The following is a 12,628-nucleotide window of genomic DNA, read 5'->3' as shown; positions in this document are numbered from 1 at the left end:
CGGAACAGTAACACGAGGACACAGCAGGACAGTGAGTGTGACAGGGAACAGTAACACAAGGACACAGCAGGACAGTGAGTGTGACAGGGAACAGTAACACAAGGACACAGAGCAGGGCAGTGAGTGTGACAGGGAACAGTAACACGAGGACACAGGGCAGGGCAGTGAGTGTGACAGGGAACAGTAACACGAGGACACAGGGCAGGGCAGTGAGTGTGACAGGGAACAGTAACACGAGGACACAGCAGGACAGTGAGTGTGACAGGGAACAGTAACACAAGGACACAGCAGGACAGTGAGTGTGACAGGGAACAGTAACACAAGGACACAGAGCAGGGCAGTGAGTGTGACAGGGAACAGTAACACAAGGACACAGAGCAGGACAGTGAGTGTGACAGGGAACAGTAACACAAAGACACAGAGCAGGACAGTGAGTGTGACAGGGAACAGTGACACAAGGACACAGAGCAGGACAGTGAGTGTGACAGGGAACAGTAACACAAGGACACAGAGCAGGACAGTGAGTGTGACAGGGAACAGTAACACAAGGACACAGAGCAGGACAGTGAGTGTGACAGGGAACAGTAACACAAGGACACAGAGCAGGACAGTGAGTGTGACAGGGAACAGTAACAAGAACACAGAGCAGGACAGTGAGTGTGACAGGGAACAGTAACACAAGGACACAGCAGAACAGTGAGTGTGACAGGGAACAGTAACACAAGGACACAGAGCAGAACAGTGAGTGTGACAGGGAACAGTAACACAAGGACACAGAGCAGGGCAGTGAGTGTGACAGGGAACAGTAACACAAGGACACAGAGCAGGGCAGTGAGTGTGACAGGGAACAGTAACACAAGGACACAGAGCAGGGCAGTGAGTGTGACAGGGAACAATAACACAAGGACACAGAGCAGAACAGTGAGTGTGACAGGGAACAGTAACACAAGGACACAGAGCAGGGCAGTGAGTGTGACAGGGAACAGTATAGAATCATAGAATCATAGAAGTTACAACATGGAAACAGGCCCTTCGGCCCAACATGTCCATGTCGCCCAGTTTATACCACTAAGCTAGTCCCAATTGCCTGCACTTGGCCCATATCCCTCGATACCCATCTTCCCCATGTAACTGTCCAAATGCTTTTTAAAAGACAAAATTGTACCCGCCTCTACTACTGCCTCTGGCAGCTCGTTCCAGACACTCACCACCCTTTGAGTGAAAAAATTGCCCCTCTGGATCCTTTTGTATCTCTCCCCTCTCACCTTAAATCTGTGCCCCCTCGTTATAGACTCCCCTACCTTTGGGAAAAGATTTTGACTATCGACCTTATCTATGCCCCTCATTATTTTATAGACTTCTATAAGATCACCCCTTAACCTCCTACTCTCCAGGGAATAAAGTCCCAGTCTGTCTAACCTCTCCCTGTAAGTCAAACCATCATGTCCCGGTAGCATCCTAGTAAATCTTTTCTGCACTCTTTCTAGTTTAATAATATCCTTTCTATAATAGGGTGACCAGAACTGTACACAGTACTCCAAGTGTGGCCTCACCAATGCCCTGTACAACTTCAACAAGACATCCCAACTCCTGCATTCAATGTTCTGACCAATGAAACCAAGCATGCTGAATGCCTTCTTCACCACCCTATCCACCTGTGACTCCACTTTCAAGGAGCTATGAATCTGTACTCCTAGATCTCTTTGTTCTATAACTCTCCCCAACGCCCTACCATTAACGGAGTAGGTCCTGGCCCGATTCGATCTACCAAAATGCATCACCTCACATTTATCTAAATTAAACTCCATCTGCCATTCATCGGCCCACTGGCCCAATTTATCAAGATCCCGTTGCAATCCTAGATAACCTTCTTCACTGTGCACAATGCCACCAATCTTGGTGTCATCTGCAAACTTACTAACCATGCCTCCTAAATTCTCATCCAAATCATTAATATAAATAACAAATAACAGCGGACCCAGCACCGATCCCTGAGGCACACCGCTGGACACAGGCATCCAGTTTGAAAAACAACCCTCGACAACCACCCTCTGTCTTCTGTCGTCAAGCCAATTTTGTATCCAATTGGCTACCTCACCTTGGATCCCATGAGATTTAACCTTATGTAACAACCTACCATGCGGTACCTTGTCAAATGCTTTGCTGAAGTCCATGTAGACCACGTCTACTGCACAGCCCTCATCTATCTTCTTGGTTACCCCTTCAAAAAACTCAATCAAATTCGTGAGACATGATTTTCCTCTCACAAAACCATGCTGACTGTTCCTAATTAGTCCCTGCCTCTCCAAATGCCTGTAGATTCTGTCCCTCAGAATACCCTCTAACAACTTACCCACTACAGATGTCAGGCTCACTGGTCTGTAGTTCCCAGGCTTTTCCCTGCCGCCCTTCTTAAACAAAGGCACAACATTTGCTACCCTCCAATCTTCAGGCACCTCACCTGTAGCGGTGGATGATTCAAATATCTCTGCTAGGGGACCCGCAATTTCCTCCCTAACCTCCCATAACGTCCTGGGATACATTTCATCAGGTCCCGGAGATTTATCTACCTTGATGCGCGTTAAGACTTCCAGCACCTCCCTCTCTGTAATATGTACACTCCTCAAGACATCACTATTTATTTCCCCAAGTTCCCTAACATCCATGCCTTTCTCAACCGTAAATACCGATGTGAAATATTCATTCAGGATCTCACCCATCTCTTGTGGTTCCGCACATAGATGACCTTGTTGATCCTTAAGAGGCCCTACTCTCTCCCTAGTTACCCTTTTGCCCTTTATGTATTTGTAGAAGCTCTTTGGATTCACCTTTGCCTGATCTGCCAAAGCAATCTCATATCCCCTTTTTGCCCTCCTGATTTCTCTCTTAACTCTACTCCGGCAATCTCTATACTCTTCAAGGGATCCACTTGATCCCAGCTGCCTATGCATGTCATATGCCTCCTTCTTATTTTTGACTAGTGCCTCAATCTCCCGAGTCATCCAAGGTTCCCTACTTCTACCAGCCTTGCCCTTCACTTTATAAGGAATGTGCTTACCCTGAACCCTGGTTAACACACTTTTGAAAGCCTCCCACTTACCAGACGTCCCTTTGCCTGCCAACAGACTCTCCCAATCAACTTCTGAAAGTTCCTGTCTAATACCATCAAAATTGGCCTTTCCCCAATTTAGAATTTTAACTTTTGGGCCAGACCTATCCTTCTCCATAGCTATCTTAAAACTAATGGAATTATGATCACTGGTCCCAAAGTGATCCCTCACTAACACTTCTGTCACCTGCCCTTCCTTATTTCCCAAGAGGAGGTCAAGTTTTGCCCCCTCTCTAGTCGGGCCATCCACATACTGAATGAGAAATTCCTCCTGAATACACTCAACAAATTTCTCTCCATCCAAGCCCCTAATGCTATGGCTGTCCCAGTCAATGTTGGGAAAGTTAAAGTCCCCTACTATTACCACCCTATTTTTCTTGCAGCTGTCTGTAATCTCCTTACATATTTGCTCCTCAATTTCCCGTTGACTATTTGGGGGTCTGTAGTACAATCCTATCAAAGTGATCTCTCCCTTCTTATTTTTCAGTTCTACCCATATGGACTCAGTGGGCGAACCCTCGGATATATCCCCTCTCACTACTGCCGTGATGTTCTCCCTAATCAAGAACGCAACTCCCCCTCCTCTCTTACCTCCTGCTCTATCTTTCCTATAGCATCTGTACCCTGGAACATTGAGCTGCCAGTCCTGCCCCTCCCTTAGCCATGTTTCAGTAATAGCTATAACATCCCAGTCCCATGTACCCATCCATGCCCTGAGTTCATCTGCCTTGCCCATCAGACTTCTTGCATTGAAATAAATGCAGTTTAATCTAGACTTCCCTTGGTCTTTGCCCTGCTTTCTCAGACCATCTGTCCGGTCATGTTCTGTACACTCTCCCTTACTGCCTTTTGTTTCTGTCACCACTTTATTTCCCACTGACTTCCTGCATCGGTTCCCATCCCCCTGCCACATTAGTTTAAACCCTCCCCAACAGCACTGGCAAACACTCCCCCTAGGACATTGGTTCCAGTCCTGCCCAGATGCAGACCGTCCAATTTGTACTGGTCCCACCTCCCCCAGAACCGGTTCCAATGGCCCAGGAATTTGAATCCCTCCAGCTTGCACCATCTCTCAAGCCACGTATTCATCTTAGCTATCCTGTCATTCCTACTCTGACTAACCCGTGGCACTGGTCGCAAGCCTGAGATTACTACCTCAAGGACACAGAGCAGAACAGTGAGTGTGACAGGGAACAGTAACACAAGGACACAGAGCAGGGCAGTGAGTGTGACAGGGAACAGTAACACAAGGACACAGAGCAGAACAGTGAGTGTGACAGGGAACAGTAACACAAGGACACAGAGCAGAACAGTGAGTGTGACAGGGAACAATAACACAAGGACACAGAGCAGAACAGTGAGTGTGACAGGGAACAGTAACACAAGGACACAGAGCAGAACAGTGAGTGTGACAGGGAACAGTAACACAAGGACACAGAGCAGGGCAGTGAGTGTGACAGGGAACAGTAACACAAGGACACAGAGCAGAACAGTGAGTGTGACAGGGAACAGTAACACAAGGACACAGAGCAGGGCAGTGAGTGTGACAGGGAACAGTAACACAAGGACACAGAGCAGAACAGTGAGTGTGACAGGGAACAGTAACACAAGGACACAGAGCAGGGCAGTGAGTGTGACAGGGAACAGTAACACAAGGACACAGAGCAGAACAGTGAGTGTGACAGGGAACAGTAACACAAGGACACAGAGCAGGGCAGTGAGTGTGACAGGGAACAGTAACACAAGGACACAGAGCAGGGCAGTGAGTGTGACAGGGAACAGTAACACAAGGACACAGAGCAGAACAGTGAGTGTGACAGGGAACAATAACACAAGGACACAGAGCAGGGCAGTGAGTGTGACAGGGAACAGTAACACAAGGACACAGAGCAGAACAGTGAGTGTGACAGGGAACAGTAACACAAGGACACAGCAGAACAGTGAGTGTGACAGGGAACAATAACACAAGGACACAGAGCAGAACAGTGAGTGTGACAGGGAACAGTAACACAAGGACACAGAGCAGAACAGTGAGTGTGACAGGGAACAGTAACACAAGGACACAGAGCAGGGCAGTGAGTGTGACAGGGAACAGTAACACAAGGACACAGAGCAGAACAGTGAGTGTGACAGGGAACAGTAACACAAGGACACAGAGCAGGGCAGTGAGTGTGACAGGGAACAGTAACACAAGGACACAGAGCAGAACAGTGAGTGTGACAGGGAACAGTAACATAAGGACACAGAGCAGGGCAGTGAGTGTGACAGGGAACAATAACACAAGGACACAGAGCAGGGCAGTGAGTGTGACAGGGAACAGTAACAAGAACATAGAGCAGGGCAGTGAGTGTGACAGGGAACAGTAACAAGAACATAGAGCAGGGCAGTGAGTGTGACAGGGAACAGTAACACGAGGACACAGAGCAGAACAGTGAGTGTGACAGGGAACAGTAACAAGAACATAGAGCAGGGCAGTGAGTGTGACAGGGAACAGTAACAAGAACATAGAGCAGGGCAGTGAGTGTGACAGAGAGCAGTAAAACAGCACAAGGTTACCGGTTGAAATAAGTGGTGTAGCACCAATGGGGAAATCCAGGGGTGAAGTGTAGCAAAGACTAGCATTTGTACCGCACCTGGTCACACCTCTCAAACACCCCACAGCACTTCCCAGACATTGAATTACTTTGAGTGCGTTCACTTGTTATGCAAGCTCGTGCGACAACCATTTTGTGCATAGGAAGACCCCACGAACAGCAGTGGGACGAAGGATCTGTTCTTGCTGGTGTTGTTTGAGGGAGAATGTTGGCCAGGACATCAGGAGCTGGCTCTTGTTTGAATGGATCATTCATCTCATTGTTGTTTTAAGGATTCTACAGTCACCGCACTTCAAAACAATTCACTGGAGGTGAAACATTTTGAGACATTTGAGAGCTGTGATGTGGCGTTCCATGAATGCAAGTCTTCCTTTTCAATAGGCCATGTCCCATTTTAATTAAAAATATTTGTTTGCATTTTAAGTTTAGCGATGTTTTTCCTTCCTCTGCCCTGCCCTGCCCTGTGTCCTTGTATTACTGTTCCTTGCCCTGCTCCCCCTCCTCCGCCAGCCCTTCCCCCTCCTACTGCTCCCTGTTCCCTGTCTCACTCACTACCCCGCTCCCCCTCCCTCTCCCCTTCCCCTCTGGCTGCTCCCCCCTCCTGTTGCTCCCCCTCCTACTGCTCCCTGTTCCCTGTCTCACTCACTGCCCCGCTGCCCCCCCCCCTCCCCATCCTGTTACTCCCCCACCTACTGACCCCTGTCTCACTCACTACCCCACTCCGCCTCCCCCCTCCCCTTCTGGCCGCTCCCCCCCTGGCCGCTCTGGCTCACTGCTCTGCTCCATTTTTCAGGAACAATGCAGCTTCACCCACGGCCAAAGCCAAGACGTCCGGCAAGAGGAAGGCCAAGAAGCGGACGATAGCGGAAACGTCGAACGTCATTACGGAAACCCTGCCGTCCATCCAGGAGACGGAGACGGTGGAGATCGACCAGGAGAACGTCTTCGCCACGGAGATCGTAGAGATCGACGCGGAGGAGATGGAAGACGACGTCAGCGCCGCCGCGGTGGAAGCAGTGGAGAACCTGTCGACAGCAGACGAGTCGACGCGGCCGTCTGGGGATGTGGCCGGCTCGGAGCAGCCGGAGGAGTCGGCGCTGGCTCTGCTCGCCGACATCACCAGCAAGTACCAGCAGGACGAGCTGGACAAGGAGCTGGAGAAGGACGGGGAGCGGGAGGCTGCAGCCCGGCCCCTGGCAGAGTCGGAGGCCTCCCTGGCGGTGGAGGACGGCATCCACATCGTGGAGGTGCTGGCGCAGGGCGACAAGCTCTTCTGCTGCGAGAAGTGCAACCGCTCCTTCCGGCTCTTCTACCACTTCAAGGAGCACCTGAAGGTCCACTCGGGGGAGAACTACGTGTGCCACCTGTGCAGCAAGCAGTACACGAGGGAGAGCGCCTGGAAGCAGCACCTCTCCTCCCACCGCGACGAGGACGGCGGGAACAAGAAGCCGCGCTGTGTGCGCAAGGTGCACGTGTGTCAGTACTGCGAGAAACAGTTTGACCACTTCGGACATTTTAAAGAGCATCTTCGAAAGCACACGGGTAAGAGGTGTCGCCGGCGCTGTGTCTTTACCCACTGGGGTCTTGCCCCTGTTTGGTAGAATCGAATCGTAGAATCGTGCAGCACAGACGGAGGCCATTCGGCCCATCATGCCTATGCTGGCTCTTTGAAAGAGCTATCCAATTAGTCCCACTCCCCTGCTCTTTTCCCATAGCCCTGCAAATTTTTCCTTTTCAAAGTATTTATCCAATTCCCTTTTGAAAGTTACGATTGAATCTGCTTCCACCGCCCTTTCAGGCAGTGCATTCCAGATCATTACAACCCAAGGCGTATAAAAATTCTCCTCATCTGGATTTTTTGCCGATTACCTTAAATCTGTGTCCTCTGGTTACCGACCTTCCTGCCACTGGAAACAGTTTCTCCTTATTTACTCAGTCAAACCCCCACATTATTTTGAACACCTCTATCAAATCTCCTCATAACTTTCTCTGTTCTAAGGAGAACAACCCCAGCTTCTCCAGTCTCTCCACATAACTGAAGTCCCTCATCCCTGGCACCATTCTAGTAAACCTCCTCTGCACCCTCTCTAAGGCCTTGACATCCTTCCTAAAGTGTGGTGCCCAGAATTGGACACAATACTCCAGCTGAGGCTTAACCAGTGATTTGTAATCACTGGGATCTTACCCCTGTAGGGCACTGGAACAAAGTACGGTGGCGTTCCGTCAATGTGGCTCTGAGCTGAAGCGCCCAGGATCAATCCCCTGTCTGTGCTGAGTTAACTCATGATACAGGGCCACAGGGAGAGAATAGGGCAGTGGGATTGGTTTTGGATTGCTGTAGCGAAGAGCTGGCACAGAGACGATGGGCCGAATGGCCTCCTTCCGTAATCCTCCATCGCCCTTTGGTCTTAGATGCGATAACATTTGGGATGCTCAAATTTAAGTAAAGATAGGCAAAGAAGATAGGTGAAGATGAAAGAGAGCCATTCAGCCCATCTTAACTCATCGGTTCAGAAAGGACCTTCAGTGCACCCATCACACACATCAACTGTTCCTTAAACCGTTCCAAGGATTCTGCCTTCACTACTCTAGGAGTCTGTTCCGTTCTGTTTATCACTGTTTGTGTAAAGAATTTCCTGATATCAACCCTAATTTTGCCTTTTATTATTTAGACCTGTGCCCCATTGTCCTACTGTCAAGGTTTAGTTTGAAGCAGTGTTTTCCATAGACCCTTTCGATACAGTTGCCTGTCTTCAATAACTGCATAAAGTCCCCGCTTAACCTTGAAACATTTGGAGTTGGGTATCTTATTAGGTCAAACTTTTTCTAACTTTACTCCTTCCACCCCCAGGGATCTCCTGCAAAAACTGACCCCCGCCCAGGAACTCCCTGCATAAATTGACCCGCCCCCAGGAACCCCTGCAAAAATTGACCCACCCCCAGGGACCCCCTTCAAAAATTGACCCACCCCCAGGAGCCCCTGCAAAAATTGACCCACCCCCAAGGACCCCCTGCAAACAGAATTAACATGGTCAAATATATAAGAAAACTGGGAAATCAGATGGCCAGAATTTGATATTGGTAACTTCCAGGAATCCTCTCTCAGATCTTGTTAAGGACCTCAGCTTGAAAACATCAACAACTCTGATTTATATAGTGCCTTCAATGTGGGAAAACATCCCAAGGCTTCGCAGGAGTGAAATCAGAGAAAAATTGATATCATGCCAAAGAAGGAGATATTGGGACGGGTGACTAGCTTCTGGTTGATACTTATTTAGAGTCGAGTAGAGTTACTCGCTGGCATCATTTCTGTTTCTGCCAGTTTTAAATTTGTATGAAAATTAACTTTGGGAGGGAAGGAATGATACCTGGAATGTTTGACTTGACCACAGCAATGAGGGTATCAGGACATTAAATGGAGCAATCTACTCTTTTACTTCTCCAGGTGAGAAACCCTTCGAGTGTCCGAACTGCCACGAGCGATTTGCCAGGAATAGCACGCTGAAATGCCACCTGGTGGCGTGCCGTACGGGTATGGGCGCAAAGAAAGGCCGGAAGAAGATGTACGAGTGCCAGGTACAGCGCGCTGAGCAGCACGTGCCACTCGCTTCCCTGAAGGGTGTTGGGGCAGTGCATTTTACGAATGCTTGCTATCAGGGCAAAGATGTGGAGATGCCGGTGATGGACTGGGGTTAACAATTGTAAACAATTTTACAACACCAAGTTATAGTCCAACGATTTTATTTTTAATCCCACAAGCTTTCGGGGGCTTTCCCCTTCCTCAGGCGGTGTGGAAACTTTCCACACCGCCTGAGGAAGGGGAAAGCCCCCGAAAGCTTGTGGGATTAAAAATAAAATCGTTGGACTATAACTTGGTGTTGTAAAATTGTTTACAATTATCAGGGCAAAGCCAGCCCTGGGTATTGAGAAATCACATGGGCACTGCCCACACATTCCCACCCATTAATTTATCGGAACGGAAGTCGTAGTCTGTGTGCACACGACTTCCACGTACTGAAGTCCGCTCTACTGGTAGCATGTGTGGTAAAGTTGGCCCTTTAATATCAGCACCAAACACTTAACCCTGCACTGATTCCCCCCGGTCACTTAACCCTGCACTGACCCCCCCCCGGTCACTTAACCCTGCGCTGATCCCCCCCCGGTCACTTAACCCTGCGCTGATTCCCCCTCCCCCCGGTCACTTAACCCTGCGCTGATTCCCCCTCCCCCGGTCACTTAACCCTGCGCTGATCCCCCCCGGTCACTTAACCCTGCACAGATTCCCCCGGTCACTTAACCCTGCGCTGATTCCCCCCGGTCACTTAACCCTGCGCTGATTCCCCCTCCCCCCGGTCACTTAACCCTGCACTGACCCCCACCCCCCGGTCACTTAACCCTGCACAGATTCCCCCGGTCACTTAACCCTGCACTGACCCCCCACCCCCGGTCACTTAACCCTGCGCTGATCCCCCCCGGTCACTTAACCCTGCGCTGATCCCTCCCGGTCACTTAACCCTGCACTGATTTCCCCCCCCCCACCACCCCACCACTTAACCCTGCACTGACCCCTCCCACCCCATCACTTAACCCTGCACCGACCCCCCACCCCTGGTCACTTAACCCTGCACTGCCCCCCCCCCCCCCCCCCCTCCCACCCCATCACTTAACCCTGCACCGACCCCCCACCCCCGGTCACTTAACCCTGCACTGACCCCCCACCCCCACCCCACCCCATCACTTAACCCTACACTGACTCCCCCACCCCCGGTCACTTAACACTGCACTGACCCTCAGTTGTTTTCTTTCAATCGCAGGTTTGCTCCAGTGTCTTCCCCAGCTGGGACCAGTTTAAGAACCACCTGGCCGTGCACACGGGCGAGAAACCCAATCACTGCACCGTCTGCGACATGTGGTTCATGCGGGCCGGCGAGCTGCGGCAGCACGTCCGGGAGGTCCATGGCGGCGTCTCTGAGCAGGAGGTGGGCGAGGTGACGGAGATTGTCGTGCCTGTGGAGATGATGGACACCGAGGCGGTGGAGGGCGAGACCATCATCGAGCAGGTGACGGTGTAGGAGACTGCCGCCCAGGAGGGGACAGTGGGGTGTTTGAGGCCCTGATCGAAATTCTTCCACGCCTGGCCTGGCCGAACGCAAGTGAGCGCGAGGAGAACTTGCCGACCTGCAGAGAGGGCAGGGGTGGGGTCCTCCAACGGGGCAAGACAAGGGCACAGACGGCAGCCGTGACAGCAGTTGGCAGACTGGCGCCAGCACAGAGATCACTCGGCGGTGGCCTTTCTACCCCTTGTCGGACTTTGTATGTTTTAAATTTTTTTTTTACGAGCAACATCCATTGTTTTTGCCTCCCAGTTTAAATGGGATTGCAGTTCCAAGACTGCGTGGAGTCGAAGCCTTCTTGCCTGAGTGCATCAGGACCTCCATGGGCTGCTGATGGCGCACCCTCCAACCGTGGAATGCGCTGGTCGGGGGTTTTCGGGAACCGCAAGAAGCAGAAACTCAAGGGCGGAGAGTTTTGTCCCTCCACTTTTGTGACTGGCAGAGGAGCAGCAATGAACGTACGGTAGATTATAACACTTGGCACTACCGCTGGAAATCCCCTGTCACACTGGAGCCCTGAAGATCGCAGTCACCTGTCTTTGTCACTGTTGACGTCGATAGTCTGTGTTTTATACATAGCTGGTGCAGCCTGGCTGGTCTGCCAGGAAGTGGTGGCCTGCTGGACCTTTTATGGGCAGAGGTTGGATGCAATGTGGAGAGGACCTCAGACGCACTGCAGTCATTCCAGTCACCCAGCTCCACTTGACTTGTGTAAACGTTCAGATTGAATGCACAGCAATTAGATCCATTTACAGGCCTGTTAATAAAAACAGCGGCTAATTCTGGAGACACCATGTATGTCGTCTTTCATTAACATAATTTTACATCGCTCCCCCCTCTCTTCTTCCCTCATTGCCACCCGATGGCATTAGCCGGGGCTAACAGAACAGGGAAGTCCCAGCCGTGGGGTAGGGGTACTACAATTGGTCGCTGCTCCCCTTGGGGCTAGAAAAGGACAACATCAGTCAGCGTTCCCACTCCTGATCTCTATCCAGTGACTCCTGCTGGAAAGTGATTTTGAGTGTGGACATTGAATGAGGATAGCATCAATATGACCCTGGCCTGTGGTTTAACACGCTGGCTCGTGTGTGCCCTATACAGTCTGTTTTTGACTTATCCTGCCACCTAATTTTACTGCGATGTCAAACTTTGTGTTGCAAATTTGTGCTCATCAAGGTGAAGAATGACCGTGCTGGGGAACAATTATTTGCCTCTTTTTCCACCCAGTACCCCCAGGGCAGGTACAGCACGGGTTAGATACAGAGTGAAGCTCCCTCTACACTGTCCCATCAAACACTCCCAGGGCAGGTACAGCACGGGTTAGATACAGAGTGAAGCTCCCTCTACACTGTCCCATCAAACACTCCCAGGGCAGGTACAGCACGGGTTAGATACAGAGTGAAGCTCCCTCTACACTGTCCCATCAAACACTCCCAGGGCAGGTACAGGGTTAGATACAGAGTAAAGCTCCCTCTACACTGTCCCATCAAACACTCCCAGGGCAGGTACAGGGTTAGATACAGAGTAAAGCTCCCTCTACACTGTCCCATCAAACACTCCCAGGGCAGGTACAGCACGGGTTAGATACAGAGTAAAGCTCCCTCTACACTGTCCCATCAAACACTCCCAGGGCAGGTACAGGGTTAGATACAGAGTAAAGCTCCCTCTACACTGTCCCATCAAACACTCCCAGGGCAGGTACAGCATGGGTTAGATACAGAGTAAAGCTCCCTCTACACTGTCCCATCAAACACTCCCAGGGCAGGTACAGCATGGGTTAGATACAGAGTAAATCTCCCTCTACACTGCCC

The 12,628-nt window shown here is 50.7% G+C and overlaps 2 protein-coding genes across 4 annotated transcripts in view; both read left to right on the top strand.

Annotated features, from left to right (window-relative positions):
* Positions 1-11,606, top strand: part of znf131 (zinc finger protein 131) — a 48,351-nt gene extending 36,745 nt beyond the window's left edge. For both annotated transcript variants that reach the window (XM_067982390.1, XM_067982391.1), the window contains 3 exons: positions 6,497-7,245; positions 9,149-9,279; positions 10,518-11,606. In XM_067982390.1, coding sequence (XP_067838491.1) covers positions 6,497-7,245; positions 9,149-9,279; positions 10,518-10,775 — 1,138 coding nt within the window. In that variant the 3' untranslated portion in view covers positions 10,776-11,606. The remainder of the gene's footprint in view (positions 1-6,496; positions 7,246-9,148; positions 9,280-10,517) is intronic.
* LOC137320706 (polymeric immunoglobulin receptor-like) overlaps positions 1-12,628 on the top strand; it is a 788,493-nt gene that overhangs the window by 717,205 nt on the left and 58,660 nt on the right. The gene's annotated exons all lie outside the window — the stretch shown is intronic.

Source organism: Heptranchias perlo, chromosome 4, assembly GCF_035084215.1.
Source record: "Heptranchias perlo isolate sHepPer1 chromosome 4, sHepPer1.hap1, whole genome shotgun sequence".
Lineage (NCBI taxonomy): Eukaryota > Metazoa > Chordata > Chondrichthyes > Hexanchiformes > Hexanchidae > Heptranchias > Heptranchias perlo.
The sequence above is the reverse complement of the archived record's forward strand: the minus strand, read 5'-3'. Positions and strand labels throughout refer to the sequence as shown.